We start from the raw sequence: 25,225 nt of genomic DNA, 5'->3' as shown, positions 1-25,225 counted from the left end.
AGCCAGAAGGCGTGCCCAGGGGGAAAAGAAATAGAAGGGCCAAAGGCAAAATGGAAGGGGAGAAATTACCTCACATGTGTAGAGATACTGAAAGGTCTTTATTGCCCACCGGCCACCATCAGTTTCCCAGCCACATGCTGGGCCTTCTGGGTGTCTCTCCAACCAACTCTGAGAGCCCATGAAATGCAGCCATGGTCCGGCTCTCTCCTTCCAGGGGACCAAGGTGCTCCCTGGGGCAGACAGTATGGCAGCGGGGCCTCAGAATGAGGGGAGGGAGGACAGAGCAGCATTTCCTGCTGAGGATGGGAGAGAGGGCCCTTCTTGGCACCCACTATGGAGGGCTTCCCTGAAGAGGAAGACGGGGGGCAGGGGAGGGGCTCCCTAAGTTGGGATGGCATGGGTGGCAAAGAGCACGATGAGGAGGATGATGATAAAAACAATCACACAGATGAGGACAATCATCTTCACGTTCTTCCACCAGAATTTCCGAGCCACCTTCTGTGACGTGGTCTTGAAGTGCTCCGACTGTTGGGGGATAAGGCAGAGTGAACCAGTGCATCCTCCCACTGGAACAGAGGCCCACACGCCGTACATCTAAATACTTAAGTGATCGGTTGAAATAACAGACTGTTAGACAAAAAATGTTCTGTCCTCCTGCCTTCATGACAGTCTGGTGGGCCACGTTCAAATTTAGAGTTCTTGGACTCCCTTTGGCCCCCTGCTTTCCCCGTTCTCTTCTTACCCTGCACCATCATGCACCTTGAAGCACCTATGCTCACACCCAGGGGTGCGATACTGTCTGCACGATCCACCTTGGGAGGGCACACATTGGGGCCAAGGGGTGCAAGCTCCAGATGGTCACATCTCCCTGGATCCATGACCCCTCACCCCACGGGGACTACTGAGGCTGGAGGGTGGGCCAGGGCAGCATGGAGGTTGGAGGTGACAGAAACTGCTCTTTCTCCTCAACTCAAGTTGCAGAAATTAAGTTTCCCTGGGCCATGCTCCCCTGATTAGGCTATGGAAAGAAACACTAAGTCCCAGGGAGACAGGAGACAAAGGACCTATACCCAAAATTACACACAGGACTCAGAAAGCCATGGCCAGTCTCTCCCTGTGGACGTGGAACCTTAGGCTCCAGCCTTTATTGGAGTTACTTTGTTAGAGTTACTCCCTCCCTGAGCAGCTGGCTTCAGCCCCTGGCTGGAGGGAGAGAGGAATGAGGTCTAGCAAGATGTGTGGGAGATATTATTCTAGCCTTCAGTTAGCAGAGGACCCTTTGATCAAAGAATTTCACTGCTCTTCCCAGCTTCTTTTGAAAGCAGACTCAGCAAAACTCCAGCAGTTTTCTACCCCCTGCCAAATAACTCCCAGAGAAGGCCAAAGGCCCTAGGAGGATTTTCCAGAGCCAATATTTTTGCCCTGGGGAGGTCAGCTCCAAATGATTGTCAAGGGAAGCCTTCAAAGAGAAAAATCAGTTTCATGGGAGAGAAGCCTAAGAATGCAAGGCCTGACCAGGGTCGTCTGTCTCAGAAAATACCTTCAACAGTCAGCCCCATCCACCCTCCCCCATCGTTGGACCCCTTCCCTGGATCCCAGTCCCAATCAGTGGAATAGAGCAGAATCAGAACTGGGGACTCGCTCATCAATTCCCAAAACAAGTGAAAAGGCAGACTTTCCTCCTATTCATTTTGCCCCCAACACCACCAACCCCCAAACCTCAACAATCCTACCCTCCCCTCTCTTCCTCTACCCCCAGTGGGCTCCCCATCTCACTGTGGCTTCCAGATCCTCTGTCTTGTTGCGGAGATGGTCCAGGTTTTCTCCTCGGGCCAGGATCCGCTCCACATTCTGGGTCATGATATTCTTGACTCCTTCCACCTCACTCTGCAGGTTCCGTACACGATCATTTCCTCCACCTCCACTGGCCTCCTCCTGGGCAGCAACACAGGGGTTAATTAGGTCAAGCAGTGGAGGAACTGAGACTCAGCCTCAGAGGAGAAGAAGGAGGCCTAAGATGGACTTTAGCTTTTTTTTTTTTTTTTTTTTTAATGTTTGAACTGTTTACAAAAAGAATGTTTTCACGTATTACTCATGTAATCAAAAAATAAATGCATTTTTAAGTCTCGGAAGTTGAGTGCTGATGCTAGACAGACTGGATCAAATTTCTTTTCAGGTTCTCAGGGCCCCTGATGAGGAAAAGAAACACAGCACTAAATCCCTCTCCACTGTTTCCTTGCTCCTCTGATTGGGTTAGAGGGAACTGCTGAGCAGGCATCTTACAAAGTAGAAACCCTAAACCATTACTTACCAAAGGGTCCTTGTTACAAATATGTGTGCTGGGCAGCAGAACACCCTCAGCTAGCACACCCCCCCTTCCCTGCAAGAGAGTAGCTGGAGAGCAGTTCGGGTCCCAGGCCTCCAGCCTAACTGCTGTGACCCAGAGCAACAGCAACCAGGCTCTAAGTCCCTCACCAGGCCCCATGAGGGACAGTCATTGCGCCACAAACTTCTGCTTTCCCCACCACACAGCACCATGCGCAGGCACCAAGCCACGACTGCCTGCTTAAGCAGATATTAAATAAAAACAGCAGCCTGGGTGTTGGGGGAAATGGAGGGCCAGTCTGCCCTGGCTGATGATAAGGTTTTTGAACAAGGAGGGAAAACCATTATTAAGCTCCTCCCACCCTGACCCACTAGACCTCTTGAAACAGGCCAGGAGCCGTGGGTCCAAACTAAATGGGTTATCACAGAAATCCAACTTCTGGTTCTTTTACAAACCCTTAGTTCTCTTCCTCACGTTTATGGAGAGGGGGCTGATTCCTCAGACCCGGCAGAGAGACAGATTCCTAGGGTTTCGGTATAGGGCTAAAGTGAAAGGCAGGCGGGAGGCGCGCGGGGGGCGGGAGGGGGGGGGTGTCTGCCGCTGGGCTGGAATCCGCCCTGAGAACTTCAGAGGTGCTGCCCAGGGGTGTCACAACACCCGGCGGCTGGAGGGCTGGAGGAGGAGATGAAAGGCTTCTCAGCAGCTCCTCGCCTGGAATTCGGATCCCCCACCCCCACCGAAACCCTGCTCCAGGCCGGCACAGAGGTCAGGGGAGGGAGTAGAGAAGAAGCAGGAACACCCGCCCAGGCAGCTCCGAACTTTTTGCAGTCAAGTTGTCAAAGGAGAAAGGCCAGTCAGCCCTGGCCCAGCCCTCCGACTTTGCCGCCGCGCTCTCCTGATCCCCAGCCCCCAGCCCACTCTGGCCCGTCTTTGAATCAGCCCCTTCCTGGTTTTCAGCTCGCTCACCATGTCTCCAAGCGGCTCAGGCCTGTCAGCGGCAAACTCGCCTAGTCTGTTTCCTCCCGGGCGGCCCTCGGCTCACTTCCTGCTTGCTCCAACTTTCAGCCTGCCCCCGCCCACCTCGCATCCCGAGCGGTTCCAGCCTCACCTCCGGCAGGTTCCCCCAGGTAGGCGGGCACCCTCCATTGCCCTCCCAGTCTCCTCCCAAACCAGGGCTTAGGCTTAAAGCAACAGGGCTCCCGGGCACCAAAGGTCTTCTAACTCATCAGGAACAAGAAAAGAAAGATCAAGCAGCCCTCCTAGGTTTCCTGACGCTGGACCTCCCGATATAGAAAGGGAAGCTGTCTCTCTCTCTCTCTCTCTCTCCCTCTCTCTCTCTCTCTCTCTCTCTCTCTCTCTCTCTCTTTTTAATGTCCTGAATATCTGACCCCAAAACTTACAGACTGAAATCAACCCTAAGCACCCTGCCAGGGCTAATTAACATAGAAACAGAACACAGATATGAAAATTTCTTGTCGGCAACCCTTGTTCCCATGTTTATGGTTGGTCAGAAAGTATTAAAACCTCCAAAGTCTGGAATGCTGTGATCTTTGCCTGTGGTGTCAGAAAGCTCTGGGTTATTAGCTGTGTGACCCTGAATGAACCTCTTCACCTCTCTGGGTTTTGCAGGTGCTAGTGATGATGTCAGAGGATGGTGGGGAGGTATAAAAGGATAGCACATGCAGTGTGCCTGGCAAAGTGTCCAGAACAAAGACCTATCCACTGTTATAACCAGGAAATGATGGCTAACCAACCCCTTCTTTCCTCCCAGAGTTCAACAATCCCTTCAGGAGCCACCATGAGGGGTTGGTGAGCCGAGTCAGAAATGGTCAGATGCCTGCCCTATGGACCAGAGAAGGGCCCCAGGGCAAAGGATTTTTCCACCACCTGGCTCCAGGCCAGAGAAAATCCAGTCTTCCTGGATGGTATTTATGAAGACAGAACAATAACAGGGTCACACAAAAGGGAACAAACATTCCTGTCCCATCCCAGAAGTATCAGTTCTAAGAGGGAAATGTCAGCTTCTCTAACACATGCTTTTTCAAAGGATTTAACAAATTTTGGACCTCAGTTTTGAGACACTTTATTCTACTTTATAATGAAATCTTATCCCAATTTAGATATTATATTTTGCAAACCTGAATTTCGATGGACAGTACCAGCCTGCTTTCACCATCCTTAGAAAAGCTATAAAGTAGAGGCGCCTGGGTGGCTCAGTAGGTTCAGCATCCGACTTCAGCTCAGGTCATGATCTCACCATTAGTGAGTTCAAGCCCCGCGTGGGGCTCTGTGCTGACAGCTCGGAGCCTGGAGCCTGCTTCAGATTCTGTGTCTCCCTCTCTCTCTGCCCCTCCCCCGTTCATGCTCCGTCTCTCTGTCTCAAAAATAAATAACATTAAAAAAAAAAAAGCTATAAAGTGGTCAAGTGGAGGTAGGTCAGAATCCTTGATCTGTACTTGTGCTGTCCAGTACAGTAGCCACTGACCTCATGTGCACATAGTACTATGTACTGTATACTGTGAACATAGTACTTGAACTATGGCTAATCTGAACTGAGAAGTGAGGGGCCCCTGGAAGGCTCAGTGGTTGACTTTGGCTCAGATCATGATCTCATGGCTCTTGTATTCAAGCCCCACATCCTCAGGCAAAGCCCTGATAGTGCGGAGTCTATTTCAGATTCTCTGTCTCTCTCTGTCTCTCTCTCTCTCTGCCCCTCCCCTACTCTCTCTCTCTCAAAAAAAATTTTTAAACAAATTAGAATGAACTGAGAAGTGATGTAAGAGTAAATAAAGTACACTCTGTATTTCAAAGAGTTGTTATGAAAAAAAGAATGTAAATATCTCACTAGTCATTTTACATACTGATGACATGTTGAAATAATGTCGTAGTATATTGAATTAAATTTTAAAAATTGATAAAATTAATTTCACCTGTTTCTTTTCTTTTACTATTAGACATGCTGATCCATACCTTAATATTTGTGTGACCTTAGATAGACTTATGTGACATCTCTAAGCCTCAGTTACCTCACTGTCTGTGCCTGGCACTGAAAAAACCCTCAGTAAATGGTGGCTATTGTGATTACTATTATTAAGAATGCCAGGGCGCCTGGATGGCTCAGTCGCTTAAGCATCTGACTTAGGCTCAGGTCAGGATCTCATGGTTCATCAGTTCTAGTCCCACCTCAGATGAGCACGAGCTTCACTTCGGGTGAGCTGGAGCCCTGCTTTGGGTCAGTCCCCCTTCTCTGTGTCTCTCTTCCTCTCTCTTTGCCCCTCACAGGATTCTCTGTGTGTGTCCCTAGCTCACTGGCGCCCTCTCGCTCTCAAAAAAAAAAAAAAAAAAATGTCCAAATGCTAAGGCAATGGTGGATAGGGGAACATGAAAGGTGCCAAGAAACAAAGGGCCAGAGTAGAATGTCTGAGAAGAGCAGAAAGAAATGAAGGAGGATTTCCAGGGTGGAAATCAAGGTGACAGTATTTGAGGAGTTACTGGGGTCTAGCATGCCACTGCCAGCCTTGGATATACATCGATGTCCCTGAGGGAGCTGACCCTTGGCCTAGATCCAGCAGCCATTAGGGAGATTCTCTAGGGCCCAGAGTTGGGACTGCAACCTGTTCCACCTTGTCTTCACCATGCAGAATCCCTGCAGGCTTGGCCTCACCTCACTGTGCAAACATCACAATGCTACCCTTGGGCAGAAGACCACCTTGCTAATGCCCTCACAAGATGAGACACTCAGGCACCAAACAATGCACAATGAGCAGAAATGGTACTATGCGGATGGGGGTGCCTGACTGGCTCAGTCAGAAGAGCATGTGCCTCTTGATCTTGAGGTCATGAGTTAAAGCCCCACATTGGGCCTAGAGCTTACTTGAGAAGAAAAGAAAAGAAAAAGAAAGGAAAAAGAAATGATAATATGGGCAGGGTGCAAGAAGAGAAACAAGTCATCGATTCCCTTACAGTTAAGGAAGGCTCTATCCCAGGAGAGATGGAATATCAGTCACTCTGAAAAGAAAAATGCTAGGTGGTAGGAGTGGCAGTCAAAGAAGCAATCACGGTGTGATGAAGAATATTCTCAGTCCCTATGTGATCAGAAGATTTGGGTATCAGCTCTCCTACTCCTTGGCTGTAGAGTCTTGGGCAAGCCACTTCCCTCTGGGAGCTTCAGTTTCTTCATCTGCAAAATGGGAAGAAGAATGAAGGTGCTTTGCAGGGTTATTATTTGGATTAAATGGTATGGATATATATTTCTATATTTCTACTAAACCACTTTATGAATGAAAAAAGAAACTAATGGAGAAAGTAGAATGAGAAAATAGTGGAAGAGGAATAGTTAACAGTCTGCAAAGCAACCAGGCAAACTTTGGGGGTACACTGACATCTGTCCCAGTCTTCTTACTTATGGCCCAAGTGGGCAGTTTACTCCCTCTCTGGGGAAAGGCTAGAAAGTAAGGAAAGGCACATTCAGGAGGCACAACAGGAATTGCTTCCTGAGGGATCATAAAGCTCTCACCACTGCCAAGGCCTCTTTTGTCTCCAAATCCTTTTGTCGACCGTTACACTGCTGGCCACCCCATCTGTGACACAGTCACCTCCCCCCATTGCTTCTAATGTGCCTTCTTCCTTTCTGACTGTGACCTTAGAAGCAGAAGGTTCTGCCCTTGGCCATCTTCACTTCTGACTCTGCACTCTCCTGGAGTAATAGTCCTCTATGAGGTTGATTTTGCCCTCCAAGGGACATTTGACAACATCTGGAAACATTTTGGGTTGTTGCAACTGAGGGGATGTCTACTGGCATCCAGCGGGTAGAGGCCAAGGGTGCCAAATTTCCTACAGCTCTCTCACAACAAAGAATTACATAGACCAAAATGTCAATAGTTCTAAGGCTGAAACCCTGGTCTCTCTAGGGAAGTGCAACGCTTTATGGTTGTAGCAGCCATTTCTGGATGATCCCCAAATCTGTATCTCCAGCCCTGACCTTGCTTTCAATTGCTACTACCGCGGCTCTGATGCCCTCTCCACAGACACCTCTGACAGTCAAAGCAAGCCCTTTATCTTTTCCCCATATTCCTCCTGCTGGGTAGCAGCACTCCCATTCTTGGGAAACTCACAGTTTCCCAAGCTAGGGATCCCTAAACCATCCTACACCCACAATGGGACATCACTAAGTCTTGATTCTATCTTGGTCACATCTCTCTATCCACTCTCTCCTTTCCACACCAGCTCCTGCTTCCTAGGTAACACCAGTATTATCTCCTCTCTGGACAATTCCATCCACCTCCAAACTGACCCTTCTTTTCCCATCCATTCCTCACAGGGCTGCTTGTTATCTTCCCAAACACAGATTTGAGTATGCTCCACCTGGTCTCCAGAGTAAAGCCCAAAGTTCCCGGTTTGGCATCCCAAGATTCTTTTTAACCCGGTTTTCAAAGCTTATCTCCCATGAGACTCACCTCCCACTCCCCTCAATCATACCAAATTATATGTGCTTCCTCAAACACACCATCTCCCCCTTTTTTTTAACTTTTTTTTTGTTTATTTATTTTTGAGAGAGACAGAGACAGAGTGCGAGTGGGGAAGGGGCAGAGAGAGAGGGAGACACAGAATCTGAAGCAGGCTCTAGTCTCTCAGCTGTCAGCACAGAGCCCGACATGGGGCTTGAACCCACAAACTGTGAGATCATGATCTAAGCAGAAAGTCGGACGCCCAACTGACTGAGCCACCCAGGAGCCCCCACACCATCCCCTTTTATATCTTTGTCCAAGCAGACTTTTCTTATGATGAGCAAATATCCTGCTTCACTCATCACTAAGTCTATTAATATTTAAGACATTGCTTGCGTGAAGCCTTCAAGATTTCCCCATTGAAGTTAACTTCTTCCTCTTCTGATCTCCATTACATTTTATCTTTTATAGAATCTATAATACGCTTTGCCATTAGCTGCATATACATTTGACTCCTCCAAGACTCTAACTTCTATGAAGATAGGGGCTATGTCTTCACTTTGGTACCCTTGTAGAAAATAATATATGCCATAACCATAGTAGGCACTCATTTAATGTTTGGGGTACTGAATCAAGAGATCTGAAAGAGGGCTTGTCTCCAGTGCATATAAAAAGATAACTTTTATTAGAAAAGATCCATGAAGAAATCTCTTTCCTGGATTTTGGGCCATTTTATGGATAAACGAATGCTAACTGGCATGAGTCTTTGTATACTGGTCCTGAAAGGATAAACTGGAAATCAACCCCTTCAACAAAAACAAGTTAAAATCATGGGGTGGAGAGGTACTGAGTTCCCACAGCTCATTTATTAGCTGTACTTCTCTTACCCAGAATGCTCTTCGTTCACCCAAGACTACTAAGAACTTTTGATTTCCCTCTTTTCTCTCAAAATTATACTCATCCTTCAAAGTCCAGCTCACGTTTTCAGAAAACTTTCCTGAGTTCTCCAGTCATAATTCATTTCCTCTTCAATGCTCCCACAGTACTTTAAACCCCACTTAATACTTAGGACTTTATAGGGGTGCCTGGGTGGCTCAGTATGTTACGCATCTGACTTATGATTTTGGCTCATGTTGTGATCTCACAGTTCGTGGGATCAAGCCCGCATTAGGCTCTGTGCTGACAGCATGGAGTCTGCTTGGTATTCTCTCTCCCTCTCTCTGCCCCCTCCCCCCACATATGCACGTACTCTCTCTCTCAAAATAAATAAACTTTAAAAAATACACAGAATTTTATATATTCTGTTATTATCCTATTATTTCTATATTCTTTTATTATTATGTTTCCTTGTCCTTCAAGGAAGAGGACAGAGGCCACAGCTTACTAATTTGTTTCTTTCTCTGTAACCTGTACAGTTCTTGTCACATAACAGATCATAATTGCTGAATTTAATGGAACCATCTAATTTGAGTGGTCTTAGAAGAGCTAGCCCAAACTTTCCAACCCACACCAAATTCATTTGGACTGGGGCTGACAGCAGATTAAGTGATTCCCCCCTATAAATAGATCAATGGCTTCCAAAGTGACTTGGCCTACCCTGTCTGTTAGGATAACCTAGAAGTGGGCCAGACCCTCAGCCGCAGGAACAGTTAGCCCAGTGATTCTACCTGCCAAACACATCTGTCCCTAGTAATCCCTACTTTTATATCTATTCCTGACATTCCTTCCCTTTAGGATAAATGTTCTCAACACATGGTCCACAAAACCCTGGGGTCTTCAAGGACAAAACTACCTTTGTAATAATATGGATCCATTATTTGTCCTTTTAATTATGTTGCCATTTGCACTGATACAAAAGCAATGTGCACTGATGATACAAAAGCAACCATGGGTAATAAAATTGTTGGCAACTTAGCAGGAATGAGACACCAAATTGTAGTAGTCATTGTATTCCTCCCTGCTGTGCACTTGCATTTTCAAATAATGCCATTTTCAATTAAGGACATCCCCAGTGAAGCAGTACACATTTTTTTTTTAATTTATTTTGAGAGAGAATGCACACACAAGCAGGGGAAGGGCAGAGAGAGAGGGAGAGAAGATAATCCCAAGCAGGCTTCACACTGTCAGCGCAGAGCCTGACATGGTGGGGTTGAACCCATGAACCATGAAATCATGACCTGAGCCTAAATTAAGAGTTGGATGCTTAACCAACTAAGCCACCCAGGCACCCTGAAGCAGTATAAATTATTAATTTTATTAATTCTTGACACTGGGGTACACATCCTTTACTATTTTGGGTGAAGAAATGGGAAATACGCACACAGCGCCTTGCATACCCAAGGATGACGGCCGTCTCACAGTTGTTCTAAGAAAAACCACTTGTGTAGTTAAAATGTGACAACTCCCATACACCTCTTAGCCCTCTCCCATTTTTCTCCCATTATTAACATCTTGCATTAGTGTGGTATATTTGTTACAATTGATGAGCTAATATCGATACATTATTATTAACAAAGCCCACAGTTTAATTAGGGTTCACATTCTATGGGTTTTGCCAAATGTATAATGACATGTATGTACCATGATACCATTACAGTATCATACAGAATAGTTTCACTTCTCTAGAAACCCCATGTGCTCCACCTAGTCATCTCTCCCTCCCTTCCCCCAGTTCCTGGCAACCACAGATCTTTTGCCTTAAAACCAGTTTTGTCTTTTCCAGGGTTATCAGTTTGGGTCATACCGTATATAGCCTTTTCAGATTGGTTTCTTTCACCTAGGGATAGGCATTTAAGGTTCCCCAGGTCCTTTTGTGGCTTGGTAGCTCATTTCATTGTATCACTGAATATTCCATTGTATGGATGTGTCAGTTTGTTTATCCACTCACCTATTGAAGGACATCTCGGTTGCTTCCAAGTTTGGGCAGTTATGAATAACGCTGCTTTACATTTGGACACAGCTTTCGTGTGGGCATAACTTTTCATTTGGGTAAATGCCAAGGAGCACAACTGCTGGATCACATGGTAAAACCATGTTTAGTTTTGTTAAGAAACTTCTAAACTGTTTTTCCAAAGGGGCTATATACCATTTTGCATTCCTATCAGCAGTGAAGTAGACTTCCCGTTGTTCCACGTCTTCGCCAGCATTAGTTGGTGGTGGTGCTTTGGATTTCAACCATTCTGATAATTCTCTCGTTTTAATTTGCAATTCCCTAATAAAATAAGATGTTGGGTATCTTTGGTTTTTTTTTAAGACTTTTTTTTCATGCTTATTTATTTATTTTCAGAGAGACAGAGAGGAAGCATGTACGGGGGAGGGGCAGAGAGGGAGGGAGAGAACCTCAAGCAGGCTCTACACTGTCAGCACAGAGCCCAATGTGGGGCTCAATCTCACGAATCAGGAGATCATGACCTGAGTTGAGATCTAGAGTGGGACGCTTAACTGACTGAGTCACCCAGGCACCCCTTTTCTTTCTTTTTTAAAAAAATGAAACATCATTTTACTTGAGGATATTGGACAGACTATGGTTATTCCAACTGGCACATTTGGCAGATAGTTTTTGAAAAAAGAAAGGAGTGTGACTGTTCCTTAAAGGAAAACAATAGACAGCATTTGTTGCCAATGATAAAATTTGAGCTTTCAAGTGAAAATTAAAGTTTTGGAAAACTTGTATCTGCCACTGTGAGCTTGGCAGCTTCCCAACATTTAAAAGACTCTGAATTTGGAAGAGCAGCATAACTCAGTGAAACAATGTTTTCCAAATGACTAAATGCATGATTTTGTAAAAGGTCCATTCAAAGTGTAAGATATACCATGATTTAATGTAACAAAGCATAAAAGTTCATTGATCTGGTTTCAGAGTCCACATCCAACTAACCTTTAAAAAACTACCAGTTTTAAGTTTAGGTGAGGTATCAAAGATGGAGACCCACAATTATCTAAAAAAGTTATTAAAATGTTTTTTTTCCTTTTACAACTGAGTATCTATGAGGCCAGATTTCCTTCGTATACTTCATTCAACACCAGATCAAATCCAGAAGCAGATAGGAGAATCTAGCTGTTTCCAATTAAGGCACACATTAAAGAGATTTTCATGTAAAACAATACAGTACTACTGTAGTAGTAGTAGTGTTACTTGTGTAACTTTTTGTGGGAAATATGCTTTTTGCATAAAAACGTTATTTCTGTAGGGGCACCTTGGTGGCTCAGTCTGCTCAGCATCTGACTTCGGCTCAGGTCATGATCTCACAGTTCATGAGTTCCAGCGCCCACATGGGGCTCTCTGCTGTCAGCGGGGAGCCTGCTTTAGATCTTCTCTACCCGCCCCTTCCCAGCTGTTTCTTTCAAACATAAACATTTTTTAAAATGTTATTTATGTAAATGTATAATGGGTTTATTTGTCTTTTTAAGAGAATCAATACATATTTTAAACATTTCTCAGTGTACATTTCTAATATGGTAAACGTGGAAAAAGAAAACCCAGGTAAATAAAAAAGCTCTTTAGGGTTCTCAATAATGTGCAGCTGGGTCAAAGTGTCCTGAGACCAAAACAATGTGAGAACCGCTGTTCTAGGATGCCCTCCAGTGATGCAGTTGGCCAATCCCAGCGCAGTAAATAGATATTACAGTGCTGGTCAAGCCTCACCTCTTTAGGAATCCTCCCTGATCGACCACACTTTATCTACACACTGCCCATATTCTACATCCCCTCTGCAGTTGTGCGCTTCCCCAGCTGATTTCAAACCTCCGGTCCCTGGCAGGTACCGGAAGAGAGAATAAAGTAACTCGCACCCTCTCCCTATGCCGGGATAGCCCTTCGAGGTGTGTCCTCAACTCAGAGGTCAACCTTTCTGGGGAACAGTCTGACATTTGCGCCCGCATCGCTCATGTCTGGGAGCACCGCAGGGACACCATAACTTGGAGACGCCTAATGGAGGCGGGAGGAGCCCAGGGAAGTTGCCAGAATTCCGAGATATCTTAAGGCTGAAGGCATAGAGGGGCTTCGGAACGCTTCGGGGGAGAGACAGGTCTGGCGGCTGAAACGAGGCGGGTCTAGGGCATCCTCACCCCTCCTCTGTCACAAAGCAAGGCGACGCACGCTGAAGCGCTGGCTCGCTTGCACTAAGGCTCTTCGCTCCTCCCTTTGCCGCCAAGCAGGGAGCCGGCGCAGCTGGCCAAAGCCCTCCACGACAGTCCCGGCGCTTTGCGGCCAGCCGTGCGCGTGCTGATGTGTCGGGGAGGCGGGGCTCAGGGAAGTGATCCGTCGGACGCTCCCTGCTCCCGCGCCGCGTCTGTGGCGGTGTTATCTCCTTGGAGCCATGGCGGTGTCTGCCCGGTCCGCGCGGGCCCCGTCGGACTCACGTAGGCTCAGAGTCCTCCCCTGCGGCACAGAGAGAGAGAGAGAGAGAGAGAGGGACGCTGGTGTCAGAGGGGCGGGGGCGGTAGCACTGCCCTGTGGGACCCCGGGAAGGGGGCCTCTGTTAGGAAGGAGCTTGTAGAGAGAGATTGCAGCCCGAGGATTTGGGCTGATGATGACACTCAGGGCGCGAGAGGTTCTGGGGCATTGGAGGATCCAGAAGGAGGGGTTGCACTGCAAGGGTGTTAGAGTACTTAGGAATCTGTGGGATAACCTGGTAGGCAGAAACCCTGAGGCTGTTGGGGCTGTGATTTCTGTGATTTGGGGAGAAGTCGATTTTAAAGCACTTCCATCCCCACACCTGCACACACGCTTTCTCTGTTGTTTGCAGATAAAGTACAGAAAGACAAGGCTGGACGGACTTCGGGGCCCAGTCAGGGCAGCGGAATGGTGAAACTCTTGGGTTTTGAGTGGACAGATGTTTCCAGCTGGGGGAGGCTGGTGACCCTGCTGAACCGACCAACGGATCCTGCCAGCCTGGCCGTCTTCCGTTTTCTCTTTGGTAAGTCCGGTTTCTGGGAGGGGCCAGTGTGGTGCTGGGTGAGAGAATAACAATCCTCCTTTGTGCATTTCTTGGTTACTTAGTGATTTGCCTCCCTTTGCCTTAGAGCTGAAGATACTGATATCCTGGAAGAGATCTTTGTGGAGTTTAGGATCAAATCCAGCTTTGTCTCCTCTGATTAGGGTTTGGAGGCCAGAAATCCTTTGATCTGAGGTCATAGGAAATACAGAGGCAGAGGAACAGAGACCCATTTTGCTTGTGGCATGAAGTTGCCCAGTAACTATACTGAGGACTAGACCTCAGAGAAATGGCTAGGTGACAGGGCAGACATTTTGGCTGTGAATCCTGAATCCAGAGTTTCCTAACTCATAGGCCACACAAGGATGCTTGGAACGGGTTACAGATGTGCTGAGATATCCATCCCCTTAGCCCAGTGGTTCTCAACTGGTGGCAGTTTTGCTGTCCAGAAGACATTTTTATTTGTCACAACTTGGGGGAAGAGGAAGTAGTTGGCCACAGACCGGTGTGTACTTAGGAGCCAGGGATGCTGTGACCTAATGGTGCACAGGAGAGCCCCTCCCAGCAAATAATTAACCAGACTAAAATGTGATTGTCCCGAGGTTGAGAAACCCTGCCTAAACTGGAACTGTCCTCCGAACCTGAGTAGCTGCTTTTGTTTGCTCTAGTGTGTAAGCCAAGTACTATATTCTGGGTGTGCTAGGAAGAGAAAAAGTTTGAGAAGCACCACCCTAGAACACTTTCTATGCCTCATAGGACAGACTTTAAGTTATCAAAACCTAAACAGTATTTATAGCGTTTTGTACACTTTTCCCATTTAATCCTCTTTGTAACCCTGTAAAAGATGAGCCCCTTTCTCAAATAGGGAATGAAGAATTAGCTCAGTGAGGTGCGGTGGCTGTCTGAGATCACATAACCGGCATAATGCCTAGCACAGAGTAGGCGCTCAGTAATTATTGTTGAGGGAATGAGTGAGTGGCAGAGCCAGGGTTAGGTAAGAAGTCTGACCCTGGAGCTGGGTGCATTCCACTGTATTCCAGTGTATTCCACCTCTTCCTTTGCTGAGGGCTAACAGCCCCTCCTTGACTACCTTCTCAGGGCTGTTGATGGTGTTGGACATTCCCCAGGAACGGGGGCTCAGCTCCCTAGACCGAAGATACCTGGATGGGCTGGAGGTGTGCCGCTTCCCCTTGCTGGATGCCCTGCAGCCACTACCACTTGACTGGATGTATCTTGTCTATACCATCATGTTTCTGGGTGAGGGAAAGTGTGGGAGAGATGGGAGTATTACCTGGCCTACCTAAAACAAAGAAATACAAAGCATGCTGGTGAATGACCAAAGTCTTGGGTTCATTATTTCACTTCCGCTGTGATTCATAATTTCATCTTGCTGACCTGTGTGTCATCTCAGCTGTGATCCCATAAGTCTTTTTAAAATATTAGAGTAACATTTAATTTTCATTTAGTTTTACCCGATGATAAAATGTCCTATGACTTTTCTTGATCCCACCCACAGCCTGTCCCAGGGGAGCTGGGCCTGTGGTGACCCTTTGATCTCTTAATTCTCTCCCCCACAAATCCCAGGGGCACTGGGCATGATGCTGGGCCTGTGCTACCGGATAAGCTGTGTGTTATTCCTGCTGCCATACTGGTATGTGTTTCTCCTGGACAAGACGTCATGGAACAACCACTCCTATCTGTATGGTTTGTTGGCCTTTCAGCTGACATTCATGGATGCGAACCACTACTGGTATGAGTCTAGGGGAAAGGGGGAAGGGTTGGCCGGGTCAGGATGGTTACTGGTGATAGGGGCCCAGTGAGGTCCTAGAATTTGCCCCAGCAAGCATATTTTCAACCGTGCTTTGCAAAGTGTGGTTACAGGGTCACATTTTGATTCGGATGAATTCGGGAGGGGGAAGGATCAGTGAGTTGGGGCACTTGGGATGACAAAAAGGAAAATGGCTCCATTCCCAACCCTCCACTCTTTCCGTATCTCCCCAGGTGCCTTGATCTATCCACTTCCTGTAATCCTCTTAGAAGAAGAGAAGACTAAAGCCAGACATAGATGTTTTCAGATACCTCAAGGGTGGTCATGTGGAAGAGGGAGCAGACTTTCTCTGTGTGAGCCCAGGGGGGCAGAGTTAGAGCCAAGAGTAGCGGTTGCTGTGAGGCAGAGTCATATCAGAAGGAGAGGGCCCATCAGGGCCGCTCAGCAGTGCTGTCCTGGGAGGAGGTAACCCTCCCCCACCTCCGGCTTAGGCGACCATCTTTTATGGGAGGTGGTGAAGGGATTTGGAGACAGGGTGGCAGGGCGGATGATCTCTAGGGACCCTCCGCATTAAGTGAAAGCAAATATGCAAATATGAAATGTCAGTAAGATGGGTATAGGGAAAAAAATCTCAAATGTTGAGTGTGTTACTGATTTATCAGTCATTAATTAACTTTCATTTATTAATATAACATACAGATGCCCCTTTGGTAAATCTTTAAATTCATTCAAAATAGCCAGCTCTGATCATATAAAATTAAGACAGTTTTGACAGAATACTCCTAAAAAGATTCATTTTTATAATTTTTACACAATTTGAAAAAATACCTATCCTTTACTGAAGGCTTTGCACATGGCCAGACACTATACTAAATACTTTAAATTTTTCCTCATTACAATGCCATGAGGTCTATAGTGCTGTTCTATTTATAAATGAGGAAACTAAGGCATAGGGAAGGATTGGCCTAAGGTCACCCACCAGGCTAAGAGGCACAAGTGAGAATCCAGGTCTCCTTAACTACAGACTGCAGTGCTCTTGACCACAAGTGTAAAGTGCCCCTTCCCCAACTTCTCTGCTCATTCATTGTGTTCTTGAAAACCTGTTTTGCTGCTGCCTCCCTAGAATACATCTAGTCTTAGTGTCTTGGGTATCTCTCCCAAGGTAGCTGTTAGCAGGTACCCTCCAGCACTACATCCTGGCATCTAGGTCTATGAAATGTCAGTTTGTCTTAGATTTTGGAATTTTTTTTTTTAATGCAGTATATGTTTACATATACCTTTAGCTTTTCAACCGTTCTTCTCAAATTCATTCTTTTTCAAATTCAGTCATATTCTAGCACTATGGTCCCTTCCCTGATTTGTTCCATTAGGACAAACTAATTTACTAACTAATGGTAAACACTGAACTCTTTGTCACTATCACTCACTAGTAACATTTCTGTCATGACCTAGTCACTGTTAAATTTGCTCATGTAATTCTAAAAGACCTTTAGAATAGCCCAGAGAACCTAAGAGGATATGGGAAGACTTCCTGGGATAGAGAGGTTATTACATTTAAAAAGAAAGGTGGAAATGTGCTGGACTAAGAAACTCTCCTTACTGCTTGCTTCTCTTCGTGTAGGTCTGTGGACGGCCTGCTGAATGCCCGTAAGCGGAATGCCCACGTGCCCCTTTGGAACTATGCTGTGCTGCGGGGCCAGGTACAGGATTTGAGGAAAGAGGGAGGTGATCTTTGATACCCACTGTCAGCGTGGCCATCCTGCTGCCGGACTCCACTGTTCTCTGCCTCCTTGGATTCCTTTTGCTGAAAAGCTAGGCCACCTCTTCTGTCTTCTAGTCTCTGGGTTCTCTTACCTTGTCATGGAAAGAATAGAGCTTTATCCCTGCTAGATTGACATCCTTATGAGAGATATATGCTTCATGACTTTCTTTGGTACGTAATACTGTGCCTGGCATTGGTAGAATGTCAATAAATACTTGTTGGGTGAGTGACTATCCCAGTTGAGTGAATCTAATCTTCCTTAGGCCCTGAACTCAGATCAGAACTTGTGTTATTGCCAGTAGTCTGTAGAAAACGGGGTTCTTTTTTTTGTTTGAACATTCGTTTTGCATTTTGTGTTTGCAGATCTTCATTGTGTACTTCATTGCGGGTGTGAAAAAGCTGGACGCAGACTGGGTTGAAGGCTATTCCATGGAGTACCTGTCCCGGCACTGGCTCTTCAGTCCCTTCAAGTGAGTGGCAGTCAGGGCAGAGTTTTCGTTGAGGCACAGGTACACAGCAGGTGACTCACCTCCCCCAGGCTTACGGTAACAACTGCCCTCCCTGCTTTGCCTGAATTTGCCACATGCTTTCCTCTGGCCACTTATCTTCCTATTCAGCAGAAGGCAGAGTCAGTGATACCAAAAGATCTAGGCTTACCTGTCCCTGGGCAAGAACAAAGGGAACAAACTAAAAGACGAAAGTCAGAATGAAGTGAGTTGGTGAATGAGTCCGTGCTCCTTGCAGCCGCCATAGGTGGTGCCTTGTGTTGCCGCCCCGGCCTCTCGCCGGGACTCCTCAGCCAGTGTACATAGATGGACAGTCAGCGGCCCTGCTCTGACAAAATCATTGTTGCAAGCTCTTTAGGAAACAGAGGTTTGCCTCTCTTGAATTCTCCTTTCCTTCTGTTTTTCCTTGCCTCTTTTACTTTATTCTTTCTTTTTCCCTGTTCTTTCCCAGTTCCAAAAGTTTGACTTTATTATGTTAGGCATTCGCTTTTTATTTTTTTATTTTTTAAGTATGTTTATTTATTTTGAGAAAGAGTGAGCGCTTGCACAGGAAGGGCAGAGAGAGTAGGAGAGAGAGAAAAATCCCAAACAGGCTTTGCACGTTCAGTGTGGAACCTGACGCAGGGCTCGAACTCATGAACCGTGGGATCGTGACCTGAGATGAAATCAAGAGTCGGACACTTTAATCCACTGAGCCACCCAGGTGCCCCTGTCAGGCATTCACCTTTTAAAATTCCTTCCTTCCTTCCTTCCTTCCTTCCTTCCTTCCTTCCTTCCTTCCTTCTTAAATGTTTATTTTCTGACAGAGAGAATCAGCTGGGGAGGAGGGGCAGAGAGAGGGAGACAGAATCAGAAGCAGACTGTGCACTCAGCCCCATGTAGGGCTGAAACCCATGAACCACGAGATCATGACCTGAGCCCAAGTCGGACTCTTAACCAGCTGAGCCACCCAGGTACCCCAGTTTCTTCTCATTTATAAACTCCATGAAGAATCTACTCCCGGGGCTCCTGGGTGGTTCAGTCAGTTAAGATTCAGACTTTGGCTCAAGTCATGATCTCATGGTTCGTAGGTTCGTGCCCTGTATCAGGCTCTGTGCTGACAGCTTACCCTACTTTGGATTCTGTCTCTCTCTCTCTGCTCTCTGCCCCCTCCCTGCTCATACTGTGTGTGTGTGTGTGTGTGTGTGTGTGTGTGTGTGTGTGTGTGCGTCTCAAAAATAAACATTAGGGGCATCTGGGTGGCTCAGTCGGTTAAGCATCTGACTTCAGCTCAGGTCATGATTTCAGCCTGTGAGTTCGAGCCCTGCATCAAGCTCTGTGCTGACAGCTCAGAGCCTGGAGCCAGCTTTGGATTCTGTGTCTGCCTCTCTCTCTCTGCCCCTCCCCTACTCATGCTCTGTCTCTCTCCACCTCTCAAAAATGAATAAATGTTAAAAAAAAAATTTCTTTTTTAAAAATAATAAAAATAAACGTTAAAAAAAAAAACACCTACTCCCTAAAGTACACTCACTTCTCAATCAAATTTGCTCTGTGGAATCTGCCCCTACTTATTACATAGGGCATGTGGAAAAAAATTGAACCGCTAAAGTGTGTGGAAATGAAAAGGGGTTGGAAACTCTCATAGGGTGTCTTTGTGCAGAGTTCTATCCACCTGCTATGGTACATCCTTTGGCAAGGACAGGGTGGTGGAGTTTGCTGTGAATGCTGGGTTCTCCGGTGGGCTGGTGCCTGACCTTTGCTCCTGGTCTCTACAGACTGGTATTGTCCGAGGAGATGACTAGTCTGCTAGTGGTGCACTGGTGTGGACTGCTGCTCGACCTCTCAGCCGGTTTCCTGCTCTTCTTTGATGCCTCGAGGTCCATTGGCCTCCTCTTCGTGTCCTACTTCCACTGCATGAATTCCCAGCTTTTCAGCATCGGTCAGTACCTGTGGTCTGGTAGGAGATGGGAAGCCACAGGTTTGTGGGGAGGGACTGGCCGGAGACATTGTCTGGGAGTGGGAGATGGTGACGGGAACTGGAGTTAAACTGAGCCAGATGTAGTCACTGGAAAATGGCCGTAAACAGGAAGAGAGGACTGGGGCCTCTGGGCTCAGCTAGCGTGTTGTGTAGGAAGGAATCTCGGGGAAGTAAGAATCCTCTAGTTAAGAACTTCTTTCGTCACAAGTAGAATACCTGGGAGAGGCTTCCTGAAGTAGGGGAGTGGAGGGGATTACCCATGTTCCCTGCAACCAAACTCCTGAAACGCTTATTTTCTCCCTGCCTTCCTAGGTATGTTCCCCTACGTCATGCTCGCCAGCAGCCCTCTCTTCTGCTCCCCTGAGTGGCCCCGGAAGCTGGTATCTCACTTCCCTGAGAGGCTGCAAGAACTGCTGCCCCTCAAGGCTGCCCCTCAGCCCAGTGTGTCCTGCGTGTATAAGAGGAGCCGAGCCAAAGGTGGCCAGAAGCCAGGGCTGCGCCATCAGCTTGGTGCCGCCTTCACCCTGCTCTACCTCCTGGAGCAGCTCTTCCTGCCCTATTCTCATTTCCTCACCCAGGTATGTGTGGGCTGGGGGTTAGGTTGGGAAGTGGCAGAGGTCACAACGTTAGGGAAGTATGGGGCCGTGTCGGTTGAGAATGGGGTTAGGAGAACTGTTGGGCCGATTGCCTCTGTCCTGCTTTTTCAGGGCTATAACAACTGGACAAATGGGCTGTATGGCTATTCCTGGGACATGATGGTACACTCGCGCTCCCACCAGCACGTGAAGATCACCTACCGTGACGGCCGCACTGGCGAGCTGGGCTACCTTAACCCTGGGGTGAGATGTCTGATGCTGACAACTTACTGTTCTTCAGAGCTCCCTTGAGCATTGGGGTCTGATTTGGTCCTAAATATAATTATAAAATAAAACAAATTTGGGTCCACTCTGCCCACTCTGTCCTCTCAGGAGCCGGGTTGACCCTTCTTTTGTGTGAGTTCAAATAGGGCAGTGTCATTCACTTCCTTTGAATTGAAATTAGATTTAGGAAAGGTAAGTATATCAAGCCCAGCAATAAACAATTCTTCCCCAGAGACGAGTTGAGGGTTTTTTTTTCCTGGTCAAAATAGGCACCAGACAGGACTCTCTTAGTGCCACTGACAGTGCATGACCCATCTGGGAGGTTGATAATGATGAGGTGGGACTAATGTGGGGGTTTGGGGCAGGTATTCACACAGAGCCGGCGATGGAAGGATCATGCAGACATGCTGAAGCAATATGCTACTTGCCTGAGTCAACTGCTTCCCAAGTACAATGTCACTCAGCCCCAGATCTACTTTGATATTTGGGTCTCCATCAATGACCGCTTCCAGCAGAGGTGGGCACAGGGAACAGAGAAGGGGAAAAATGAAGTCCCACTCCTTTTGCCAAGATGAACAGCCCATGCTCCCCAGTGTTGTCTTGCTTGAAAGGCTGTCTGTCCTCTGGTGCATGTCCCTGTTGAATTGGTTGTGGGCATAGCTGATTGCTTCCAGCAGGGGGCACCATCAACCAGCAGAAAAGGTAACTGACTTTTTTTTTTTTTTTTTTTTTTCCCCCTAAGATGCTGTTAACACAATTCTCCTCAGGTGACCACTAACCCCTATTCTTCCCAATGCTCCAGAATCTCTTTCTCCTTCTCTCTCTGCCCCAGACTGGCAATAATATGCTGACATAAGCCATTTCTTCTATTTGGAAACCCTGTTCCCTCTATCTGGGAGCAGTGATGAAGGGAACAGAACCAGAAATTCTGGTGGGTAGGTGCTGTGGTCTCTTTAGAACATGGTTTTCTTTCCTAAGGATTTTTGACCCTCGTGTGGACATCGTGCAGGCCGCTTGGTCCCCATTCCAGCGTACATCTTGGCTGCAGCCACTGTTGATGGACCTGTCTCCCTGGAGGACCAAGTTACAAGAAATCAAGAGCAGCCTGGACAACCACACTGAGGTGGTTTTCATTGCAGATTTCCCTGGTATGGAGGAAAGCAAAGAACCTTTGCTGTCTTTCCCTGTGGTTTCCTTGGCCAGCGACATTGCCTGTGATGGAGAGGGGAGGGGCATTCCTGATGGGAGGAGTGTTCTTGAGACCTGAAGGGTGGTAGTGGTAAAGGGAATTATTTCATCTTCCATGGGGTAAGCTGGGGAACTTTGTTGCCCCTGGCAGGGCTGCACCTGGAGAATTTTGTGAGTGAAGACCTGGGCAACACTAGCATTCAGCTGCTGCAGGGGGAGGTGATTGTGGAGCTGGTGGCAGAACAAAAGAATCAGACTCTAAAGGAGGGAGAAAAAATGCAGGTATTTTGTTGGAATTAACAATGGCAGAAAAGTTTAGATGAGTGGAGTTAATTTACTATAGACTCCAAAGTGGGAGCTCAAAAATCAAGGGTCCCCAGGGCTGTGAACAGCCTCACCCAGGATTCTAGAAGTCAGTTCCTTCGGACTCCAAAATACAATGAAAAGAAAGACGTCTAGGTAGGGGGGAAGGGGGGGTGGGTTGGGGTGGGGAATGTAGGAAGCCCATAGGCTGCCTGGGAAAGGTTAGAGAGTGAAGTATGTCCATTTCTTTTCCCTTGTCAGTTGCCTGCTGGTGAGTACCATAAGGTATATACGATGTCACCCAGTCCTTCCTGCTACATGTACATCTATGTCAACACTACAGAGCTTGCACTGGAGCAAGACCTGGCATATCTGCAAGAATTAAAGGAGAAGGTGGAGAATGGAACTGGTGAGTATATGAAGAGTTGGGCTAAGAAAGCACCTGGTTATAAGTCAGGGTTGTGAATGAGGATCTAGCCACTAAAGAATGAACTTGAAGTTTCTGGCTGGTGAAAGGAGAGTTCTAAAAGAGAGAATGACCTCAGTGATTCCTCTTTTTGCCATCTTCTGGGCAGAAATGGGGCCTCTACCTCCAGAACTGCAACCTCTGCTGGAAGGGGAAGTAAAAGGGGGCCCTGAGCCAACACCTCTGGTTCAGACTTTTCTTAGACGCCAGCGACGGCTCCAAGAGCTTGAACGCCGGAGAAATACCCCTTTCCATGAGCGGCTCTTCCGCTTCTTGCTACGGAAGCTCTATATCTTCCGCCGCAGGTGAGTTATACTGACAACAGTACTGGTCATTGCCGTCAGATGTTTGCAAGTTGGGTAACTTTTCTCTGGTGAAGGTAACGGGAGGGACAATCCCAAGAAAGGACAGTCTAGTGCTAAATACTTTTTCCTCTCCATTCTTTTCCCCCTGATGTAATGGAAGACTAAATGATCTGTGTCTGATGGCCTGCTGTCTTGTTCTGCCTCAGCTCACCGCCAGCCTCCCTGTGGGTTATTCCTACCTCACTCTAGAATCCTTTACTGGACCATATAAGGAGTGGTGTGCCCTTCCAGCTGGGATGGGTGGGTCACGGGGGGGGGGGGGGAGATTTTCATTTATGCCTGAGTGAAAGAAGGTAGGACCAGGTGGCCATGAGGGGTTCAGCAGGAATCCCTATGTAGAAACAGGAGTTTGGACTGGCTGGCCTTTTTCTTCTTTTTCAGCTTCCTGATGACTTGCATCTCACTTCGAAATCTGGTATTAGGCCGCCCTTCCCTGGAGCAGCTGGCCCAAGAGGTGACTTATGCAAACTTGCGACCCTTTGAGCCAGTTGGAGAGTCAAGTCATTCAAACACAGATTCTTCGAATTCTGATCCCCCTGAGCCAAATTCTGACCCTGTGCACTCAGAGTTCTGAGGGGGGGCAGATGTTGGGTACAGATGTGGGAGCAGCCAGTCATAGGACCATCAACCTATGCATTGGAAATGTGAAGAAATTGATATTTTATATATTTTTCTTCTTTATTCATAGTTCTTTTAAATTCAGAGAGGATATCTTAGAGGAGCCAAGAAAGTAAAGCAAGGATAAAATTTATCAATTCAAGGTTGAGGGGCTAGGACAGCCATTCTAGGATAAAGGGCTAAGAGTCAGGTTTAAAGTGACCAGCTCCTTGGGGAAAGAGATTTATGTGCCATGATAACAATAATGCCAAACTATTCTCAAGTACTTGTTATATGCCTTCATTATTTCATTTAATCCTTAGTGGCCATTAGCCCCCTATTTTACAGTTGGAGAAAGTAAGGCTCAGAGATCATATAATTTCAAAGACAACCCTCTTATAAGAGATGTACCCTGCCTCTTGTAATTTGCAGACTCACAGACAAGAATCATGAAATAGTGTTAGCCTAAAACTTGTCTTGTTAATTACAGGTAAGATTAGGATGGTGATCAAGTTCTAAATGCACAGAGTAATTTTCTCTTCCCTACTGTTGTGGTTCCTTTATTGTTCCTATTATAGCCAGTGAGTTTTTCAGTAGCAGCTATGAGAATAGGTAGGACCAAGTTAAATAAGGAAATTCAGATGATTGGTACTAGCTCTCTCAAAATAAGCTTTAGCATTCTCTCAAAATTAAATTTTAGCATCCTTCTACCCTTTCGTGAGCACAAAGTGATGTAAAGAGAATTAACCAAACTTGGTGAGGGATTAAGGCATGTTTGCCGTTATTTTGTAGGCTTTGATGTACAGGGGGACTCAGGAGGCACCTCAATTCCATGAACAAAAGCCTGGCATTGGGCTAGAAAGTAAGAATGCATAGAGAAAAAGGAAGAAAAAAGGCCCCTGCTCTGGGTGCTCATGGTCTTGCAGTAAAGACGGTCATGGCAGTATATTGGCAGTCCCAGTAACTTTGATAAAGGATTACATCTGTGTTTTCAGGCTTTGCTTCCCATGCCTCACCCCACCCCACCCTACCCTACTTCCTTGGACAGTGGTCTCAGGGGGCCTTTCCTAGGCAGCTGCCTTCTCACTGTACACACTTGGGTTGATGATGTCCTCTCCAGTGGTTTCCAGTGATGATGCTTAAATTTCCCTCCTGCGCCCTAGACCTATATATCTAACTAGCTCCATCTGGATATCCCACAAAGCTTTCAAATTCTAACAACTTCTGTTCATCCCCAACTCAGGCCTCCTTCTCATTAGTGAATGGCATTTTTTGACCAAGCTACCTGAGTCCTCAGCCTTGATTCTTCCTTTTTTCTCACATTTCTTAAATTTCAAGTTGCATCAGTTCTACCTCTTGAATCTATTCATTTCTACTACCTCTGCGTTCTAATCTAGTTGGAGATAGACCTGAGCAGATACAGTTGTGCAAGTTGGGCCTGAATAAGGGCATCCCACTGAAGTCAAGTGGGACCTCATTCTTACAAGGCATTGTGTGGGTTAGCTAGCAATAACTGTGCCACGAGGTATCTTGGTCACTTGTTAAGTGTGGGGGAAACACTGGTTTTCAATAGTTTTGCAGATCTCTGACACAATATACCTCGGCACCATGTCCTTTTAAGTTCAGCCATCCCTTCCCCTGCAGTGCCCCCACGCCCTGCCCATTACATGACTGGTATTTGGGGAAGGGACTCCGTGGTAGTTCTAATATAGGCAAGGATGCTACTGTCCCAAACCTGTTAGTG

At 46.8% G+C, this 25,225-nt stretch overlaps 2 protein-coding genes across 7 annotated transcripts; one reads left to right on the top strand and one right to left on the bottom strand.

Annotated features, from left to right (window-relative positions):
* Positions 1-79: 79 nt before the first annotated feature.
* VAMP8 (vesicle associated membrane protein 8) lies at positions 80-3,539 on the bottom strand. Its single transcript, XM_007082290.3, has 3 exons — positions 3,293-3,539; positions 1,777-1,935; positions 80-525 (listed from the first exon to the last, which is right to left on the bottom strand). Exons 1-3 carry the CDS (start codon positions 3,293-3,295, stop codon positions 382-384), a joined length of 306 nt encoding a protein of 101 aa, XP_007082352.1. The 5' UTR covers positions 3,296-3,539; the 3' UTR covers positions 80-381.
* A 2,959-nt stretch (positions 3,540-6,498) lies between these two features.
* GGCX (gamma-glutamyl carboxylase) lies at positions 6,499-24,978 on the top strand. 6 transcript variants are annotated; one of them, XM_042981865.1, is made up of 16 exons: positions 12,917-13,134; positions 13,521-13,691; positions 14,808-14,966; positions 15,294-15,459; positions 17,099-17,177; positions 17,603-17,709; positions 19,500-19,663; positions 20,015-20,280; positions 20,410-20,541; positions 20,928-21,079; positions 21,541-21,710; positions 21,902-22,032; positions 22,315-22,462; positions 22,629-22,824; positions 23,266-23,338; positions 24,274-24,978. In XM_042981865.1, the coding sequence occupies exons 1-16, from the start codon at positions 13,092-13,094 to the stop codon at positions 24,355-24,357; spliced, it is 2,241 nt and encodes a 746-aa protein (XP_042837799.1). In that variant the 5' UTR covers positions 12,917-13,091; the 3' UTR covers positions 24,358-24,978. The 6 variants fall into 6 exon arrangements, with proteins under 6 accessions (XP_042837801.1, XP_042837799.1, XP_042837802.1 ...); XM_042981867.1 differs by lacking the exons at positions 12,917-13,134; positions 24,274-24,978 and adding an exon at positions 6,499-6,563 and having other exon boundaries at positions 23,266-23,909; XM_042981864.1 differs by lacking the exon at positions 24,274-24,978 and having other exon boundaries at positions 12,918-13,134; positions 23,266-23,909.
* The last annotated feature ends 247 nt before the right edge of the window (positions 24,979-25,225 follow it).

The sequence above is a fragment of the Panthera tigris genome, chromosome A3 (assembly GCF_018350195.1).
Source record: "Panthera tigris isolate Pti1 chromosome A3, P.tigris_Pti1_mat1.1, whole genome shotgun sequence".
NCBI lineage: Eukaryota > Metazoa > Chordata > Mammalia > Carnivora > Felidae > Panthera > Panthera tigris.
This window is presented reverse-complemented; position numbering and strand designations above follow the sequence as displayed.

What these genes read in the sequence shown, in the direction of transcription:
- VAMP8 (XM_007082290.3), bottom strand. An exon ending in CAGAGGATCTGGAAGCCACA is followed by an intron (nt 526 to 1,776) that starts GTGAGATGGGGA and finishes ATCCCCCAACAG; the next exon opens with TCGGAGCACTTCAAGACCAC.
- GGCX (XM_042981864.1), top strand. Translation starts at nt 13,092, where the DNA reads ATGGCGGTGTCTGCCCGGTCCGCGCGGGCCCCGTCGGACTCAC. An exon ending in CGTCTTCCGTTTTCTCTTTG is followed by an intron (nt 13,692 to 14,807) that starts GTAAGTCCGGTT and finishes CTACCTTCTCAG; the next exon opens with GGCTGTTGATGGTGTTGGAC. An exon ending in TTTCATTGCAGATTTCCCTG is followed by an intron (nt 21,711 to 21,901) that starts GTATGGAGGAAA and finishes TGCCCCTGGCAG; the next exon opens with GGCTGCACCTGGAGAATTTT.